Below are 19,489 nucleotides of genomic sequence, written 5' to 3'. Positions count from 1 at the left end.
ATGTGCCAGTTTAATACAAACTAAAATTTCTACTACTCAATTTCAACTAGGAACACATACGATCTTCTAGTACGTTTTATAATTATATTTATAAACTATTGATATCCATTATAATACAAAATTATATTATTTCATAATGAAGAATTTGGAGTCATCTGATGTAGCACAACATTTTGAATGCATTTTTAACAATTTGAAAAAAAAAGATACTGTATCATTTTTATACGATTTGAAATTTCTATCAATTTTAAAACATAACGCCTGTGATTTTCTAGTACATTTTTCAAATTTTTAATTCATAATGAAAAAAAATTGATAACAACGGTAATAAGCAAATCAACAAATTGCATAATAAACAATTTGTAGTCATCTGATGTATTGTCAAATTTGAGATAAATTATTAGAAATTTGGAAACATTGTGTAAAGCATATTTAAATTTTAATTATGTTTATAATCTATTAATATCCACTGCAATAATAAAAATAAATAATTTTATAATATACAATTTGGAGTCAACTGATTTAGCAACAAATTTTGGATGCATTTTAGCAATTTGAAAAAAAAACTACTGTATCATTTTAATACGAATTTTAATTTCTATCAATTCAACTCGTAACACCTGTGATTTTATAGTACATTTTTTCAAGTTTTCAATGTATAATGATAAAATATTAATATCAACAGTAATAAGAAATGCTAATTGCATAATACATATTTTTAGTCAGCTGACGTTACATCAAATTTTTGATAAATTATTAGAAATTTGGAAAATTTACTATTGTACCAGTTTAATACTAACTAAAATTTCGATCATTTCAACTCATAACACATAGGTGTATCTAGTAATTTTTTGTTCAAAATTGTTGTGTAAATGATAAAAATTTTTTTAAAGAATATGTATATATATATATGTTTGATTTAATTTCTATTTAATTTTGATTATTTAATTATTTAAATATGGTTCACTAATGTGTTTGCATAATGTGCCAATTCAACTTTCAAACACACATCACATAAAATCCATATAAATATCAATAGCAAAAATATGCAGATGAGTTTTACAGTTATGAATGGAATTACCTACGTAATATATATAATAATTATTATTATTTAATACATATGAACAATATACATAAAATAATAATAAATAGTTAATTATTTAACCCGTTTTCTGGCAGCAAATTAAATAAACCATATATGGTTAAATTGATGAATAGTTAAAATATTTGTTGGACTTTTCTTTAAAATATATTGTGAATCATTTTAATATATATATATATATATATATATATATATATATAATATTTAAATTTAAATACGATCATTCATCCAAGAAATTATAAATGAAAAGATTTCCTCGACGTTTTTCGCAAATATGAATTAAATGATACCATGCAAGTGATTCATATATTTTCATTAAAACGTTTCATACAGACAGACATCTGTGTCACATTCTTATTTTCATTTATATATTATTTTCATTCGTCGCTCGAAAGAATTTAAAAATTAATTTTTATATGTTTCATATCGAAGAAACGATCTGACTTCGTTTTCATTCATCTTCCAAACAACTTTTTTATTGGGGAAAAATATTATAGGGATAATGAAAATATTTTAATATACCATTATTACAATATTTGCAAATTATTTCTATATTTCCATATTAGAATAAATGATTCATATTTGCATTTATTACAAATTTATTAGAAAAAAATTATTTTACTTGAAAAGTACTTCAAATTTTCCACTGAATATGCCATAAGTATATATTTAAGTATATATGCTATAAGTAAGTATATATAGTAAAATATTAGATATATCATACATATTATATAATTTAAAATTTGGTTTTTGTCTTCAATGGACATTTTATACATTTATGTAATTATCTATTATATTATTATTAATGTCATATGAAGTTGCCATAATTATTCATGTTTTTGATAATTTGTTGGTTTTGTAGTTGGTTTAGTCCTAATCATTAGAATTAAATGTAGTTCAAAAAAAGGATTATGCCTCAAATTATACTACATTATGGATTATAAATACTTCTAAGAATTATATAATATGCAAACATTTATTTCGAACAGTATTAAATTCTGATGATTAGAACTAAATGTGATTCAATACAGTTACTTATTAGTTACATTTTAAATCAAAACCAACGAAATAGATTTTTTTTTGGATCAATCAACTAAATTTATAAATTGTATATACAAAACGAACACTATTTTTCAAAGTATTCATTGTAGATTTTTTTAACCAAGTTGCTCCATTTTAAAACTGAAATATAAATAAACCTTACCAAACTACTTCGACCCATTATTCATTCAGTTACCATTTCATCATTCTAGTAATATATAAAACTGATACAAAGAGTTTCTGGCATTTTAATATCTCAGCAATAAAAACAAAAAAAATATTATAGGCATCGATATTTATTTACAAAAGGCCTTCTGCTTCGCGAACAATTTCATACGATCTCAGAATAGTCTTCTGTTACTCACCCAATAATAATAAACAAATTTATTTTGTGGAGCAATTTTCGGGCAATGTTCTTGGAAGACATCAGGAAGTTGGAAGTTACTAAATTTTGTGATTCAACAAACAAAAATAAATTTGGATGAAATATCATTTCTGATGTTTGGCACACACGAACTTTCTAAATCCATTTTTGGAAAGATCGGCATTATAAAATTTTATGATTTAAATTAAAAGTTGTTTTTAATAGGGGCCAATTCTCCTAAAGAATGGAAATGTGACGGTAACGTTATGCCACGGGTCTATCTTCATATTAGTCGGCAGTATTGAGATGTCAAAAAAATATGTATTTGAGGTGCTTATATAGTGTTATACACATAAAACCTAACCTCCAAAATGCACAAGCATCAAATAACAATTTTATTATAAGTGCAACTTTGTGCTGTCTCATTGATAACACATAGGTGAAAAAAAATTAAATTGTTCACGAAAAGTCAATTTTTTCGAAGTTTTACGAAGTTTTTTTAATAATTTAGCTTTCTTATTATTGATTCAAAATTTACTAGCAAAATGGATACTTCGAATTCCACTTGCCATTTTTGATATTTTAGCTGGCACAAATAAATTTAATTTCCTATCTAGTTCCAAAAGTTAATATTTACCTATGCTATATAATTAAAAAAAAATCATGTTATAAAATTTTTACAACTATGCAATGAAGATAAAACCTTTATGTGCACAAACAATCACAGTTTGCAAGACGCCAAAGACAATATTTATTTTGATACGACTAAATGTGATTCAGTTTACACATTATAAAAATAAAACGTTGTAAAAGACAAATAATATGAATTAAATTTTGTTTAACATTCATTTTATAGATAGGCGATTGCTTATAATCGCAAGTCAGCTGAAAGGTCACAGCTTTTTTTTAAGTTTTTGTATGTACGAATATTCCGTTATTTAATTAGTGTAGATTTAAAGTTCAAGAGTGTTTGATTATTTATGTGTGTCATAGACGTAGAGCCAACGACGCGGAATAAATTGGTGTGAAAAATATCGTATGTGTTTTATACAAGGCTGATTTTTTTTTACTGAGTGATAATGGATTTTTAATGTAGGAATGAGTTGCAAAAATATTAGCTAAATTAATTTATGACTTATACTCACGACCAGATATCTACAATTTTACATATATTAACTTTCCGTAGGGTAAGTTATAGTAATGGACCGAAGATAGATAATGAAAATTTTTGGATATCTTCACGTTTCGCGATTTTTGAACATTTTGGCATACTTCAGAAAAAATTGATGGGTGTATGTAGGTGTGGAGACAGTTTTTTGTCGATGATTTCGGGCCTATGGATGAACCGATTTAAAAAGCTCAAAAAGCAATCGATTCCTAATAATAGGAAGATGTGCTGATTAGTTTTTGGCAAACACAGGTCCGGTGGCTTCGGAGATATGGAGCATAAAGTGATAAAATTGACAGTTTTTAAGAGAGATTTGAATGACTCAAAAAACATTCAATTCGTAATGATGGTGAGAAGTGGTCATTAGATTTTGGCAAAGAAAGGTCCAGTCTCTTTGGAGATACAGAGCTAAATGTGCAAACAATGGCAGTTTTTGAGAGAACTAAGCATCCGATTTGAATGGTTTAAAAAACTTTCTGCTTGTGTTGACGAAACGATTGCTTTTGGGTATATTTTATTATTATTTTTTTTTAATTTTCAAAATAAATTTTTTTGGATATCGAAAAATAATTCGGATTTTAATTCTAATTCTAGCTGAAGTTCTAAACACCAATTATAATACTTCAAATAATTATAAAAATTGATGTGAAAACATTTAATATTCCTCGAACATTAGGGTACGGAAAGTTCCAGCAATTTGCCTTAAGGCACGATGCCATATACTTTAATTTGTATTTTTCAACTTCCCGTAGGGTAGTTATTGTAATGGGCCAAAAATCGCAAATGAAAATTTTTGCATTTCTCCACGTATTGAAGGTCTCTGAACTTTGAACGTGTATGATTGTATGGTACAATTTTTCGTTCACGTTTTCGGGCGCACAGATCAACCGATTTGAAAAGTTCAAAAAGCATTCGATTCCTATTGATAAAGAGATGTGTTGATTAGTTTTTGGCAAAGGCAAGTCCTGCCATTTCGAAGATACCGAGCTAAATATAAAAAAAAATTACAGTTTTTGAGAGAAATAAGCATCCGATTTGAATGATTCAAAAAACTTTCTGCTTCTTCTGATGAAAAAATTGCTTTTGGGAAAAAATATTTTCATTTAATTTTTTTTTCTCAATTTTTCTTTTTTTCTTAATATCGAAAAAAATTCAGATTTCAATTTTAATTCTGCTTGAAGTTCTAAAGCTCACTTATATACTTTAAGTGAATAATTTTAACTTTGTGATTCAGTTTATATAATTCATATAAATATTAGCCGATATTACAGAGTTTATAATAATCTATTTGAAACCATTTAATATTCTTCGCATATTTCTTTACGGTCGGGAAATTTCAAAAATTTGCCTTAAGGCACGATGCCACTATTTATTAATTTTCTTAAAAGCCTTGGCGTAACCTTAATAAACAAATTCAACTAGACATTTTTAATTTGCGCAATTTAAATTTCGATTCTTCCACATTATCTACTCAAGTAGTAAATATATACTTTTGCTCGTAGACTTGTTAGTTGTTTATATTATGATAATTATCTTGTTTAATTTACAATAAATTATCGAACTGAAACTCATGCTGATTAAGAAATAGATTCTATGTACTAGTTTCACTTGTGTGAGAATGCTCTTTAAATGTTTTGACAAAAGTAGGTCGATTTTATGATATTTTATGAGAGAATTATTTAAATAAATTTTGCACTAGCAAATAGTCATTGAAGAAGTTCGGTTGGGTTATGAGAGAGAGGAACATCCAGCAAAATCCAGTTTTAATGGAGAATGGTAAATTTAATTTTGCTTAAAGCTAAAGTTATTGAACATGTAATTTAGTTTGGCAGCACGTATTACAAGTCATATATTATATTACATCATATATACATACATACAAACATAATGTCTGTACTAAACTAGTGGTGTATGGCATCGTGCCTTAAGGTAAATTACTGGTTCTTCCCATACTAAAAGTTAGAATTTTTAAAAGTTCTACAAATTCTTGAAGAAATTATATTTTTGAGGAAACATTGAAGAAATTATAATTTTGAGAATTTAAAAATTTTTGAAAAAAAATTGACATTTTAATTTTGCGTAGCTGTTTTAGATATAATTGAAGCGCGAAAGCGCTGCGTCGCAGTTAAACGGACAAACGATGTTATGGAACCCGTAGAAATATATACGTATTATTAAAATCTCCATAAAATATCTGATAATTTGATGTGCTTATGTTTAATGATCATTTTTGATTGCCAAATGGCATTTCTTACTTTTTTTACTAGATCTCTGAAACCGCTAGACCTACCTTTTCAAATATTTAATCAGATCTTGTCAATACAACTAAAATGCTTTTTAAATGCCTTAAAAACTGAGTTGCCGTTTTTGGCACTTTTTTCCCCGTACTTTCAAAACGGCCAGACCCGCCTTTGCCAAAAACTAATAACCACGTCTTCCTATCAATACGAATCGAATGTTGTTTTAATTATTAAAATCGGTTGAACCGTGTTCCCGAAATTATCGACGATCCGCACATACACATAAATACACATACATCCATTTTTTAAGGTATGCCAAAATGATCAGAAACCTTTGAAACGTAAAGATATCAAAAAATTTTCAATTTCGATATTTTGAATTTCAAACTGAGGCCTAGAAAAAAGGCGATTGAAAAAAATCGAAAAATTTCTTGTTATTACATATTTTCTACAGCCTTCGTTTGCGCTTAACCAACCAAACCAAATTAATTTTTTTTTTCTCAAAACATCAACATGTTTTTTGTTATGAATCTGCAAAGTGCAGGAGTTTTATACATAAAATATATATTAAATAATGTACACATGAAACTAATATTGCGCTTCATTGAACTGCGAAATTAATAATCAATCAAACTATAGTCCTTCGTCGGGTCACTTTGAAAATATACCACGCACTATCACCTAGGAAAATGCGGTAGGAAAATGCAGGGAAAAGTCCTAATTGTGACAAAATCTGAATGTAACATTGATCATATAAGGGAATGGTATTTATTTATTTATTAACTTCCCGCCTTGTAGGCTATACTAATCGTCTAAAATTAGTAAATGAAATTTCTTACATGTCTTTACGTTTCAGAGGTTTCTGAACATTTTGGCTTATCTCAGATAAAATGGATGTGTATGGTTAGATACTCTTTTTGTCGACGATTTCAGCAGCACAATTTATTCAAAATTTGTTTTCTCAATTCTTAAAAAATCTCATTTACTTGATTTCTTCTAATAAAGTTTTGTTCTAAATTTTCGATGAATTTCCTCTATCGGAAAATTCCTGAGGTTGAATGGATGGAGAAACGTCTTAAATCAATCGCTCGTGTATCAGTTTTAAGACGTTTTGGCCTATGAAATATTATATTTACATGAAAAGCCGAGATGTATGCCACATCTGTCTATTTGCGTTGTAAACACTTGTAATTTACGATTTTCATATCTCAGCGAAGGCGCCTTTGTACAATGATTTCTTGCTGAATTTTATGTATCATCAGTCTAGAGAATTTTATATATGTATATATATATATATATATATATATATATATATATATGTTTGCACACGTGTCAATTGATTTCTCGTCAAGCAAAGTAAAAACTGGTGGTGCATGGCATCGTGCCTTAAGGTAAATTGCAGGAACTTTCCGTACGGTAAGGAAATATTCGAGAGATTTCAAATGTTTTAGATATTCAAAAAAGTAGATTCTTTTTGAAGTTTTGTTTTTTTTCTTCCTTCTCCCATAACTAATAGTTTCTTTACAATATCGACACAAGCAAACTTATTTTACAATTAGATAATCCGTTCTTCTATTAAATGCTACTTTTTGCTCCGTACTTCTGAAACCGCTGGAACCGCCATTGCAAAAAACTAATCAGCACGTCCTCCCATCAATACGAACCGAATATTTTTTGAATCATTCTAATCCGGTTCTCGGACTTTGGACTTTTTGCTCCGAAATGGCTGGACCTTATTTGCAAAAACGTAATTAGCACTTCCCCCTATCAATAGGAATCGAATGCTTTTTGAATCATTCAAATTCGTTGATCCGTGCTTCCGGAAACGTGGGCGAAATATTGTATCCACACATGCATATACACTCACACACATACACACACACATATACACATCAATTTATTCTAAGGTATGCCAAATGTTCAGAAACCTTTGAAACGTAAAAATATGCACAAACTTTTATTCTATATTTTTGGACGATTACTATAACTTACTCTATGGCGAATTAAAAAAAATATTAAAAATATTATATTTAGGGATCATAAACTAAACAACCGTGCTCAAAAAAAATGATTAACTCAAAAAATAAAATCCCGAAATTGTTGACGAAAATTTGTATCCGCACACACACACACACATTCACAAATACACACACATACATCCATATTTTCTAAGGTATGCCGAATTGTTCAGAAACCTCTGAAACGTAAAAATATGCATAGAATTACGGGAAGTCAGAAAAATTCTTAGAAAATTTTTATTTAGGTATCATAAACTAAACAACCGTGTTCAAAAGAAAGACTAATGAGACAAAAGTGGTCTTTTATCTTCTTATTTCGATGATGCCTGATTTAAGGTGATGAAAGATTATACATAATTATATATCTACTTTAATTTAAATCGAATATCACCACACTTTACTTATTTTTGAGATAAAGGTGATGGACCTTTTTACTCGTAGACCTTCAAGACCAGCTCTTCTATGAACTTTATACACAGAATTTTTAGTCGAACTATATACAAAAAACCGTAAATTATCAATTATAATTTTTGGTGAATAAATAATTTAATTCTCAGTGGGTTTATTTATTATAAATTATGCCTTTATTTTTGGTCATGTTATTTATTGTCGTCATTTTGGTTGATTTTTTTGTTCATGTTATTTATTGTCTCGTTAATTTATCAATTTATCAGTTCAATTAATTTGTAAATTTAATACCATATTCTAATTCATTTTTGTCTAATAATAAATATCTGAAGAGTAACGTCACAATGATACAATTAATTTGTTTGATTTGAATTCAACCAACTCAGATTCAAAGAACAATTAAAATTAATGAAGAAGAATGTTTTAATCAGAGCTGCGGCAACCTATCGATTAATTATATATATATATATATATATATATATATATATATATATCCAAAGTTATACACACGGTAATTCAATATAGTATTTAATATATAAAATATGAAAATCTGGCAAACTTTGTCAAAATTAATAATAAAATTTGTCACAACATCAAGTCTCTGAGGCAATTTATAATTTTCTCCTTAAGTTAGGTTTTCTATGAAATTTTCAAACATCTATTACATCAATGTCCCAAGTAATTAATCTTAAACTAAGTTAATTACAAACTCTTGTCTTCCCTATCTATGAAAATCCATCATGTACTTTATGAAAATAATTTTAACACACAATTTTGAGAGCATGTAATTCCTATAGGTGTTCACATAGTATTTAATAAAGTCTGTTTTACTTAGAAATTCATCTTAATTATTGAATTTATGTGGAATGCTCAGGTAGTAGGAAAGTTTTGATAGCTATATGTAATCGTTTACATGAAGTTACAAATATGGTGCAAATGTAATTAGGGAGGATCAATTTTCCGACTATAGTCCAAATATTATTTTCAGTCATCATCTGCTAGTTAATAGGTAATTTTTCTCTAGTCTTCCTTATCATTCAAAGTATCCATTTCTACAACTTCCATTCTTTTCAATAATATACGATCTATTTTTATAATAACAGCGACCTTACATAACCAGTCCGAGGTCATAAAAAGTCGATTTGATTAATAAAACATCAATTATACGATATTAAGTGCACGAAAAGTCAACACGAAACCAACTTTTCATTCAAACAGAATTATTTCTGCAATAAACGATTACAATTCATGATGTAGGATGGTCGGAAGCAGTTCAAAAATAGGCTAATTACTCAGCAAACGCTGTAAATGATAGTATTTTTTACCATGTCGACCAACAAAATTGACCCTGAAATGATAATGTTGCACTTATCATTGGTACCTGGAATAATAAGGGAGCTGGTGGAGCTTACATAGACAATGATTTTTGTTAGGATTAAATTTGTTGGCAGAGCTTAGAGATATTAGAAGTTTAGTATAGTGCATTTTTATTAACTTTTTCAAAAATGTTGTTGTCAGAAAATCCGATTTGCTAATTTTTTGTTTGCTTATCGTTTCAAGTCATTCTGAATAGGTTGATAAAAAAGTATGAGTCTGAGTATTATAAGTCAAAATGTTCCTATTTGTCGAGGTTTAAATTTTAAAGCCATTTAATAAAACTTGATTAGGACTCACATTGACTTGTTTTGCGAGATGATTAGCCAAGTCGATTTTTTATGTTTTACAGACAAATGCAAATAAATAGCGATATTTTCGTTGATAATTCTGAACTGATTTTGAAAATTTAAAAACTACTCGAATAAGTTATCAATTTGTAAATTGATATCAAGTGGTGAATTGTTTTTACTAGTTTTTTTTTGGTAAAGGTTGACCAAGTTTCTCCAAAATTGTTAATGTTTATTGGTGTTTTTAATGGTGATAGAAGTCATGGTCTTAATGATCATTTTTAATTATTATGATTATACAAGAAGTGGTTTAATTATAACAAAATTTGAAGTTTGGAATATTAATAATCTTCAAGTTTCTAACTAAGCCTTCTGAACATTTTTGCACACATTAAAAAAAATGTGTGCATGTGTGTTAGGGTGGTCCTTAATATGCACATTTTCGAATTTCTTTGCTCCCAAGGGTTCAAATGTTTCGAAATTGATTAAAAAAAATTCTCTAAAAGTTTTAGCTCTTTATATTAACTTTTAGATATTGCGCAATTCAATCAAACTTCGTATGGAAAAAGAATGGAAAAAAATCGAAAATTTTATAAAATGTTTTTTTGGTATAACTTAGCGACAAATGTATTTAAAATGACAATTCGTGTCTATTAAAATTCGACGCTCTGCAAAAGAGGTTTTTATAATTTATTTTGTGGAGCGTCGAATTTTGAATGATACTCATTCATTTGTTCGTTAAGTTATATCTAAAATAATTTTTAAAATTTTTGAAAATTTTTCCATGCTATTTCAAAAGCTAAAATTTTCAGAGGATTTTTTCTTAATAATTTGGGAGCATTTGAGCTGTTGGAAAGAAAAAGAAAAAGAAATTCAAAAATGTCAATTTTGTAAACACGAATCAACTGATTTGAATGATTAAAAAAGTATTCGATTCGTATTAATGGGAAAAACGTGCTGGTTAGTTTTTGACAAAAGTAGGTCCAACGGTTTTGAAGATACGAGACAAAAAATGCCAAAAATGGTAACTCAGTTTTTGAGAGAATGGGTTCGATCGAAATAATTCCAAAAACATTTTACTTGTATTGACAAAATGAAGAACTATGCATTTTTGGGAAGGCAGGTCTATCGGTTTCGGATATCCAATAAAAAAATTATAAAAAATGCCATTTAGTGGTCAAAAATGAACATACAAATACATATGTTCATTAAATCAGATATTTCATAGAGATTTTAATAATAAGTACAAATTTTGTTCATATTTTTGTGGATTTTGTATCAAGATTTATAATGTTTGAAAAAAGTTGACATTTTCAAAAAAAAATGAATTAGAATAATCTAATTTTTCAAAAAAATTTTTTTTCAAGTCCAATTTGTTCAGAAATTTCAAAGTTTTCAAAAAGTATTTTTATAAATTATTAATTTATTTGTTTCTACAAATTTTTTATCTTTCAAAAGTTTAAATTACGGTACGGTAAGTACCAGAGATTTGCCTTAAGGCACGATGCCATGCACCAGTAATTTTGTCACAATTTCAAAAATTTTGAATATGAATTCATAATGACTAGGTTGTTTATTTACACAATTTGCCTTAGAGCTAAATCCCACTTCTATTTAGTTGTATTCTAGTTCATATAATTATTAAGTGTTGTATTATATTCCGTTCGATGGAGAACAGTCTTAAATTGACAAAAATTATAGAATGTTTGAAATTTGTAAATGTTTAGTGTTTTTATGAAATATTTATCTACGCCTCTGGTACCCATATGAATTTCCCATCAATCGTCGGGTCATTAACAAGAGTCAAGGCCTCGTAATATCAAACAATGATATTAAACTCTACACTGGCCAGACTGGAATAGAAAAGCACTTTAGAAATTACAAGGACGATTTTTAAGAAGATGATACACACCTACGCATGCATACACGCAACTAGGTTGATCAAGAATGCAAAAAATAAATGTTTTGAAATATTCTCTCACATTGCTTTATTATATGAAATTACATTTATCAGACCAAATTTTCTGGTCTAGTATCATCCAGATCATCACCATCATCGTCAAGAACCGATCTACTGTCATCAACTTCATCAGTTGACCACTTGGAGAAAGAAACATTCAAACGTTTATATGCCTCCCTACGAATCCTTTCCATAATATCAGGATAAGGAGAAATAGCTTGCATAAAATCCTTTCGATCCAAAGTGTAAAGTTCGCAAGTTTCTATAGCTACAACAGTTGCCGATCTTAAATTATTTTCAGTGACCAGAACGACTTCTCCAAAATGGGCACCGTCACTCAAATGTGCGACTTCACGATTTTGTCCATAAATGGCTACAGTTCCTGATCCTATGAAGAACATGCTGTGACCAGGTTGGCCTTCTACTACTATTGTATCCTGGAAATAAAAGAAAAAGAATAAAAACTAGTTGGTATTGGTATTCTGCCTTGAGGCAAGTTACATGAACAAGTTACATATGTGTAAATAATCGACTTAATCAATAAAAAATAAATTAATTTATGAGTTATTAAAAGTATTCCTAGTAGATTTATTACACATCATTGAAAACGAACGAACACGTTAATTGGAGTATTTTCTAAAAGCAAATTTTCAAAAATCAATAATTTTTATAATTGAACCAGTTTCCGTAGTACTTTAATGATTTAGTATGTTCATTAAGACCAAGCACTCTATCGTTATACCAAGTAAATCGTCTAATTTTAATTTTAACAAATGTAAAAAAAAACTACTCATTTTTTAAAACTTTGATATTTTTTTAAAATTAAACTACTTGTCGTAAGACCGTAATATTTCAGTAAGCTCTATAAGACTATGATATATATCACCAAAAAAGTTCTATAAAAAGCGGCTCAAATTTTTTTTTAACTGTTGAATAGATTTTCACCTAAAAAGAATCAGTATCATTCCCAACTAATATATTTCGAACAGTTTTTGTTTTTTTTAAATTGATTTGGTAGTATAAACTTAAATGTAGACGAAAAGTTTAACACTTTTTTTTCAAACTGCAAAAAACTGCTTGGCAGATCGTCGCACAAATCTGACAAACGATAGGCCTCATTGAAATACATAAAATGGCTCTTAAATTTCTGAAATCGGTTCAGGCATTTTTGAGAAAACGTCGATTAAAGGTCTAATTTTGACAAATGCCAAACAAACGATACTAATTTTTGCAAACTTTGACAAATTTTTAAAGTTAAACGAGTTGTCGTAAGGCCGTAATATTTTAGTATGGTCTATAAGACTATGGTAGTATCGTCAAAAAAAAAAATCATAAAAATCGTCAAAAAAAAAAAATTACAAGAAAATGGCTCGATCGATCCAATATCTTTCGAACGGTTTTTGAATTTTTGAAATCGATTCAGAATTGCTGGCTGGTCGACTAAATTTTTTTCACTTTTCTGCGAATTGAAAAGAAACGGCTCGCCCAATCGTCGCACAAAACTGAAAAACGTTAGTCCTCATCGAGATACACCGAATGGATTTTAAATTTTTAAAATCGGTCCAGCCATTTTTGAGAAAATGTCGATTTACCGCAAAAAATCCTTTCACACACGCACACATACCTTTTCCAATTTTGATCTCATTCGATTCAGAATGGCTTGAAACGTCGAGAAAACACAAAATTAGCGAATCGGAATTTTTTATGAAAACAAACTTCTCCTACTGGTAGTTAATAATTGTTGTGTAAAGCTACTTACTTGTGCTAAGTAGATCTCAGACTGCAGACAAGTCACAATACGAACCAGCAAAGTATTTGGAATTTTTTCGAAAAACGGAACACTGGTCACCAATCTTCGGCAACTGTACACTATAATCTCTTGTCTGAGTTGCGTAGATAAAGTATCCAATATAGCGTCTTCTTTATAAAAATTCTTCTGAAATTTAAACTCATAATAATCCAACAATCTATTCCTGATCACCTGAGGAAGTTGCTTGTGGCGTATAAACTCATTCAATTGCTGGAGCAGTGTTTGGTACTTCAATTTAGAAGCATTCGTATTTCTAACTAGAAGCAAAATTTGTGCAACTACCAGGATTTTCAGGATTGATCCAAAAAGATATAATACCATTGTCATGATCATGTCTTCGGAAGAAAAAGATAGAGACATTCCATAGTTATAAGTCGTACTGGCACTCATGATGTTAAAAAAGCACGTGATGTAACGATCATTTGGAAACTTGGGCAAAAAGTTCATTTGTTTTACCCAAGCAAAAGTTGGTATCAAATCTTCGACATCACCATGAGTCCAACGGGTGATCATGAATTTCAAACATGCCAACCAGTGGAGGATCACAAATAAGGCAAAACATTGTCTCAAGAAACGAGAGGTGTAAGATGATGTGTAGTAACACACTTGAAAATTTTTCATGTAGGTAACTAGAGTTATGATATGGAAAAACTTCAGGAGACCAAATATTATGAACGAGTTTAAGGAATGGCTTGTCTCGTATGATAAATGGAAGAGCAGTTCCAATGGTGCACTCGAGACTATGTTGAATATTAGGTATCCTTTAAAGTAATTAATAATGATTCTTTTGCGATCAAGTACTATCTCTTTGTTGGAGGTACAAAAATAACCAGTGTTAAGGGAGCACATTATGTCTATTATTGAAGCCATATCTACAAAGAAGCACAGGAGCTAGAAAAAAAAAATTCAATTTAGAATCAAAAATTTATGAGACAGTGTCGAATCATCAATCACACAATCGCTAAATATTGCATATAATATATATTAATCAATGTAAGAATATATTTACCATAGCAAAATTATTAACCAAGGAATGTTCATGTTTTGGGTAAAAAGAAATAACATATGGCACAATAAGAATTTGAAGTGACAACAAAAGTATCATGATTCCTTCGAAAAGCATCCTGTAAAACACAATTTTTATATCAGCAATTATAATTAAATATTACATAACCATATTCATATAAAGTTTTATTCAATATCATCCACAAAACTAAAGTATCAATTCTCGGATAAAATAGGTATGGTATGGTAATGCTATGTTGCGGGTCTATATTTGTATGAGTTGGTAGTACCAAACTGTAAAAATTTTATGTATTTGCTGTGCAATCTGGTGGTTTACACAAACAACCTAACTTCACGCATGTGTTATCAAAGATAGATCACGTGACGCTTAAAGTGGGAAGTATTTTGACACAAAATCACGAAGGAGGATGATCTAGCAAGATATCACGTTCACTTATTTATTGCCTTAATTAAAAAAAATTCAAAAATTGTCAAAAGTATTTTTAAAAAAAATATGATTCTTCTAGGTACTAATAATACACGTGATGTTTGTGGGGAAGGGTGGAGGGGGAATTTAAATATCACGAGTATCACCAAGAAAGAGAGAGGTGTCCAAAAACCCTTAAAAAGCGATTAATATATAATATATTTGACGTTTGCACGTTTTGTAGGTTAGGTTTTATGTATAAAAATTCCGATAGCAAATAGATACATTTTCGATAGTTTGTGATTACCAACTCATTCGAATCATTTCTATTTTATTCGAGAATTGGCCTCTAGGACACTTTATTTATGACTTCTTCAAAATCAAATTTTTACCTAAATTTGCTAAAAGGATGAAAAACATAGTAATACTGATGCAAATGCCTTCTCCTTTCCATATGAACAGCTCTTTCGCTTTTCAAATTTGCCCTTGAAGCAGGAAAATCCGGACATACCATACAGTAGTTTCTAAATCTAAATGAAAAAATATTAAATAAATATGTTTTTGCCTAAATAATTAATCATTCATGTTGAGCCTCGAACAAGAAAAGTAATACTAATTAAAAATCAAGAAAAAAACTACGTATACGCATAGAATCAAAGAACACTATCACGCGACACGACGGCCAATCACAGTCGACCCGTATAGAAATGATTTCATCGAGAGCGAATGACGAATCATTGGCACTTGACTTTTATCTGCCGTAACAAACTTCCGTTGCATTTGTACGGATTAACACCCTAGTCACGCCTAAAGAAGTTTTACTTCAAAAACAATTATTGACAACGTCAAGAAAATAATAACCAACAAAGTAAGGCTTTTTGATTAGAAAATAAACAAGCAAAATTATCCATATATAAATAAATCGTTAAATAATACAAGAAAAAATGCAAGGATTGGAGTGTGTTATATATTACCATTATAAGTGAATAAATTATAAAGAAATTCTTAATAATAGTTTGTTGAAATGGGAATTGAGAAAATAAAATTTTTAACCTGCAAAAAATATCATTTTTTAATATAAATATTTCCTATAATTATTACCTTCTACGTAACTGTGGTATTAATCCATTTCCAGGAATAACACGATCTAATGCATCTCTTCTATTAAAAATCGAACAATTGTGTATATGAAATACATTTGTATTAGACATATTTGTAAAAGGAAATTGTTTTTTACAATAACACAAATTGTAAGTAATATTAAACAAATGTATATTGATTTTGTAATATGCCAATATTGAATTATTTTTGTTTTTTTAATTCGATCGATAGTCAATTTGCCATAAATTTATTTCGACAAATGAAATTTTACAATTATCTAAGACTCAATACCTATAGTAATCTATATTTGCAAGTAAACTAATTTATAAAGACCAAAGATTTAATTTAATTAAAAATCAGCACTGTAGTAAAAACAAGTACATTTTATGAGTCATTATATCATCAAGTATCCGATTTTCTAAAACTAAGCCATTTCTTGACAGCCATTTTAATATTAGCCCGAATAAGTGCAGTGTCCTTTATTTTCTCAAATAAATGTGGATAAGGGCCCATAACTTCCATAAAATGTTGTCTGGACAATGTATAAAGTTCACATGTTTCTATTGCAACCACAGAAGCTATTCTAACTTCTCCTGTGACTAGAGATACTTCTCCAAAATAATCTCCATCGTACAAATGATTTTTTTCAATTAAACTTGCTCCATAAATAGCTACTGTTCCGCAATTTATGAAGTACATGCAGTTTCCAGGTTCTCCTGCTTTAATAATAAAATCCTGAAAATAAACAATGGTAATAGATATATCGGTTGAACAAACAATTTTAACAACAATCTTGAACATTTATCAATTATTACCTTGGGTAGATAAATTTCGGCATCCAACAGCTTGACGATGTTCATAATAAGATTTGGAGGAAAATTAGTGAAAAACGGAACATTTTCAACCAGTCTTTTGCAATTGGTCACCAATATTTCATGTTGCAAATGCGACGATAAAGAGTCTAAAACTGTACCTTCTTTATAGAAATATTTCTGGAAACGATACTCGTAATAATCCATCAACCTTTTACTTGTTCCAAACGCCATTTGTTTGTACATCAAAAAGTCTTCGAATTGTTGCAGTATATTCTGGTATCTCAGATGAGAAGCGTTCTTGCTCCTTATTAAAATTATAAATTGCATAGTAATTGCAATTTTTAAACAATAACCAAACAAGGCCATCGCCATACAGAATGCACAGTGGTCCAAGAAAAATATTTTAACCTTATCATCATGTTGGAACCCTAAAATTGTGCGCATGACAACATACGAACTTAAAATATATCGAGTTGTAGTGTCCATTTGGTCAAATGTAATTTGATAAATCCAGTTAGATCTGGGAATATTATCCACATTATCGCCATAACGGAATCTGGTCATCATCAGAAGTAAACAAGTGAGCCAATGTATTACGATGACGATGACCAGGATTCGAAATATGAGTTTCGACAAATAAGTCAAACTCGATTTTAATTCTTTACTTCCGTGCAAATAGGACAAAAGGGTACACAAGTGAAAAATTTTGCAGAAAATAAAAAATATGAATGGAGTAAACAAAAAGCTGTCCTCTTCACTTGGGGTTCTGGTATGTGAAGAACAAATTCTGCAGGAAACGATGCCAGGAGGTCGAAAATGAAGCGGGTCTTGAGGTATTTTTTGACAATGAGGTTTGACTCTAAAATGATTTCCAAGGAGTCTCGATCTAAATAACCGGTTACAAAAGACAGACAAATATCCAACAATCCTATTAAATCGATCACAAAAACTAAAAACATTGGAAAATTGAAAAATACTCCATAATTTGACTTGGGCAAAAAAGTTATGACAAATGGTGCGATTGCAAGCTTCAGAATTATCAAGCATATTAATAACCACTGCCAGTATAACCTGAAAAATAAAAAATAGTGTTAGAAGATACATATGAATTTGAAAATTCGAGAAAAATCTATTATATTAATAAACGAAATATTATGATAAACTGAAAAATAAAAAAAAATAGTGATAGGGTAAAGTAGGGCTTAAAGTCCTCGGGTAAAAAGGTTCACAATCATTGGAATTTTTTAGTGATGATATTTTAAAGTAGAGGGTAAAAGATGTGTAACTAGTCATCATCTTATTCAGGAGATAAACGGAATTGTATCAATATTCATACCAAAAGTATGATTTTTTTGGAGTTTCTGTGGTTTTGAGTTCCTATTTTTGATACAACCTTTATAAAAGCTTACATGTGGCTGGAGTAAAAAGAACCAACTAAACCTTTAGATTGTTTAAAGTTTAAATAATGAAAAATAGTAAATAAAATGTTAAATTATATTAATAGATATTTGATCTCTGCTTATGAATGTGTTTTTTGAAATACGAGATCAAGGTTATGTACAATGAAACCTCTGTAAAAAAATTTCCCATATATCTCTGTATATCCACATATCTATTTAAAATAAAAAATGGCGTTGGGTCTCCTTGCCTCCTTTTTGTCCCTTATTACCACGCCCATGGGGCAAAAAGGGACAGATGACAAATTTTAGAAAAATAGTAAACAAATATATTTCTATAATTAGGATGAAACTGGAAATTTACTGAATGTAATTCGATAGTTGTTTGTTTGATACATGTTATGTGATGTCATGTAGTTCATTTACTTTAGACAATATAATCACTGTCTGAAAGTCAAATTGGACCTTTATGCCCCACCCTACCCTAAATCCAAAATAAATATTTGCATTTACTTTTTTAATAAAAAAAATAGTTTCTTATTTATTTTCTTACCGAAAATGACTAAAAGGATGTATAGTAAAATAGGCATAGTGAATGTGCCTCCTATTTTCTAACTTTATGGCTCGGCGGCTTTTTAAGATGTTCTTTGTTTTTGGCAATTTTTCTGTTACCAAAGTACTTCGACGAATTCTAAAGAAAATAATTCTAAATATATAATCCATAAAAAATTAGAAATATGTCCATAAGAATTCAATTAGGTACTCAGACATAGTTAGTCAGGTTGACTAAACATACCAATCATCTACCAGGGAATTAGTAAATAAAATTTTTAATAGAAAAATTAAACAAAAATACTAATGACCTATTTTAGGTCCACTAATGAGATAAAGTTTTTTTGTACTATCATTACTGTAAAGAACTACTTTTACTTTTTTTGCACTTAGACATACATTTGCTCTTGTCTTTTA

The 19,489-nt window shown here is 29.0% G+C and overlaps 2 protein-coding genes across 2 annotated transcripts in view; both read right to left on the bottom strand.

Moving 5' to 3' along the window:
* Positions 1–16,418, bottom strand: part of LOC113379316 (potassium/sodium hyperpolarization-activated cyclic nucleotide-gated channel 4-like) — a 20,362-nt gene extending 3,944 nt beyond the window's left edge. The window contains exons 1-4 of the mRNA XM_026619529.1: positions 16,309–16,418; positions 15,600–15,737; positions 14,785–14,899; positions 13,725–14,666 (exon numbers count right to left, since the gene is read on the bottom strand). Of these exons, the coding sequence (XP_026475314.1) occupies positions 13,725–14,666; positions 14,785–14,899; positions 15,600–15,737; positions 16,309–16,418 (1,305 nt within the window). The remainder of the gene's footprint in view (positions 1–13,724; positions 14,667–14,784; positions 14,900–15,599; positions 15,738–16,308) is intronic.
* Positions 16,419–16,710: 292 nt separating this feature from the next.
* Positions 16,711–17,687, bottom strand: LOC113379300 (potassium/sodium hyperpolarization-activated cyclic nucleotide-gated channel 1-like). The gene is made up of 3 exons (XM_026619528.1): positions 17,482–17,687; positions 17,124–17,427; positions 16,711–17,043 (listed from the first exon to the last, which is right to left on the bottom strand). The coding sequence occupies exons 1-3, from the start codon at positions 17,685–17,687 to the stop codon at positions 16,711–16,713; spliced, it is 843 nt and encodes a 280-aa protein (XP_026475313.1).
* Between the last annotated feature and the right edge of the window lie 1,802 nt (positions 17,688–19,489).

Source organism: Ctenocephalides felis, unplaced genomic scaffold (genome assembly GCF_003426905.1).
Source record: "Ctenocephalides felis isolate EL2017-DRISC unplaced genomic scaffold, ASM342690v1 CF-g0.4_SCAFFOLD_00845, whole genome shotgun sequence".
NCBI classification, from domain to species: Eukaryota; Metazoa; Arthropoda; class Insecta; order Siphonaptera; family Pulicidae; genus Ctenocephalides; species Ctenocephalides felis.
Note: the sequence above shows the minus strand (reverse complement) of the source record. Positions and strands in the feature narration are given on the sequence as shown.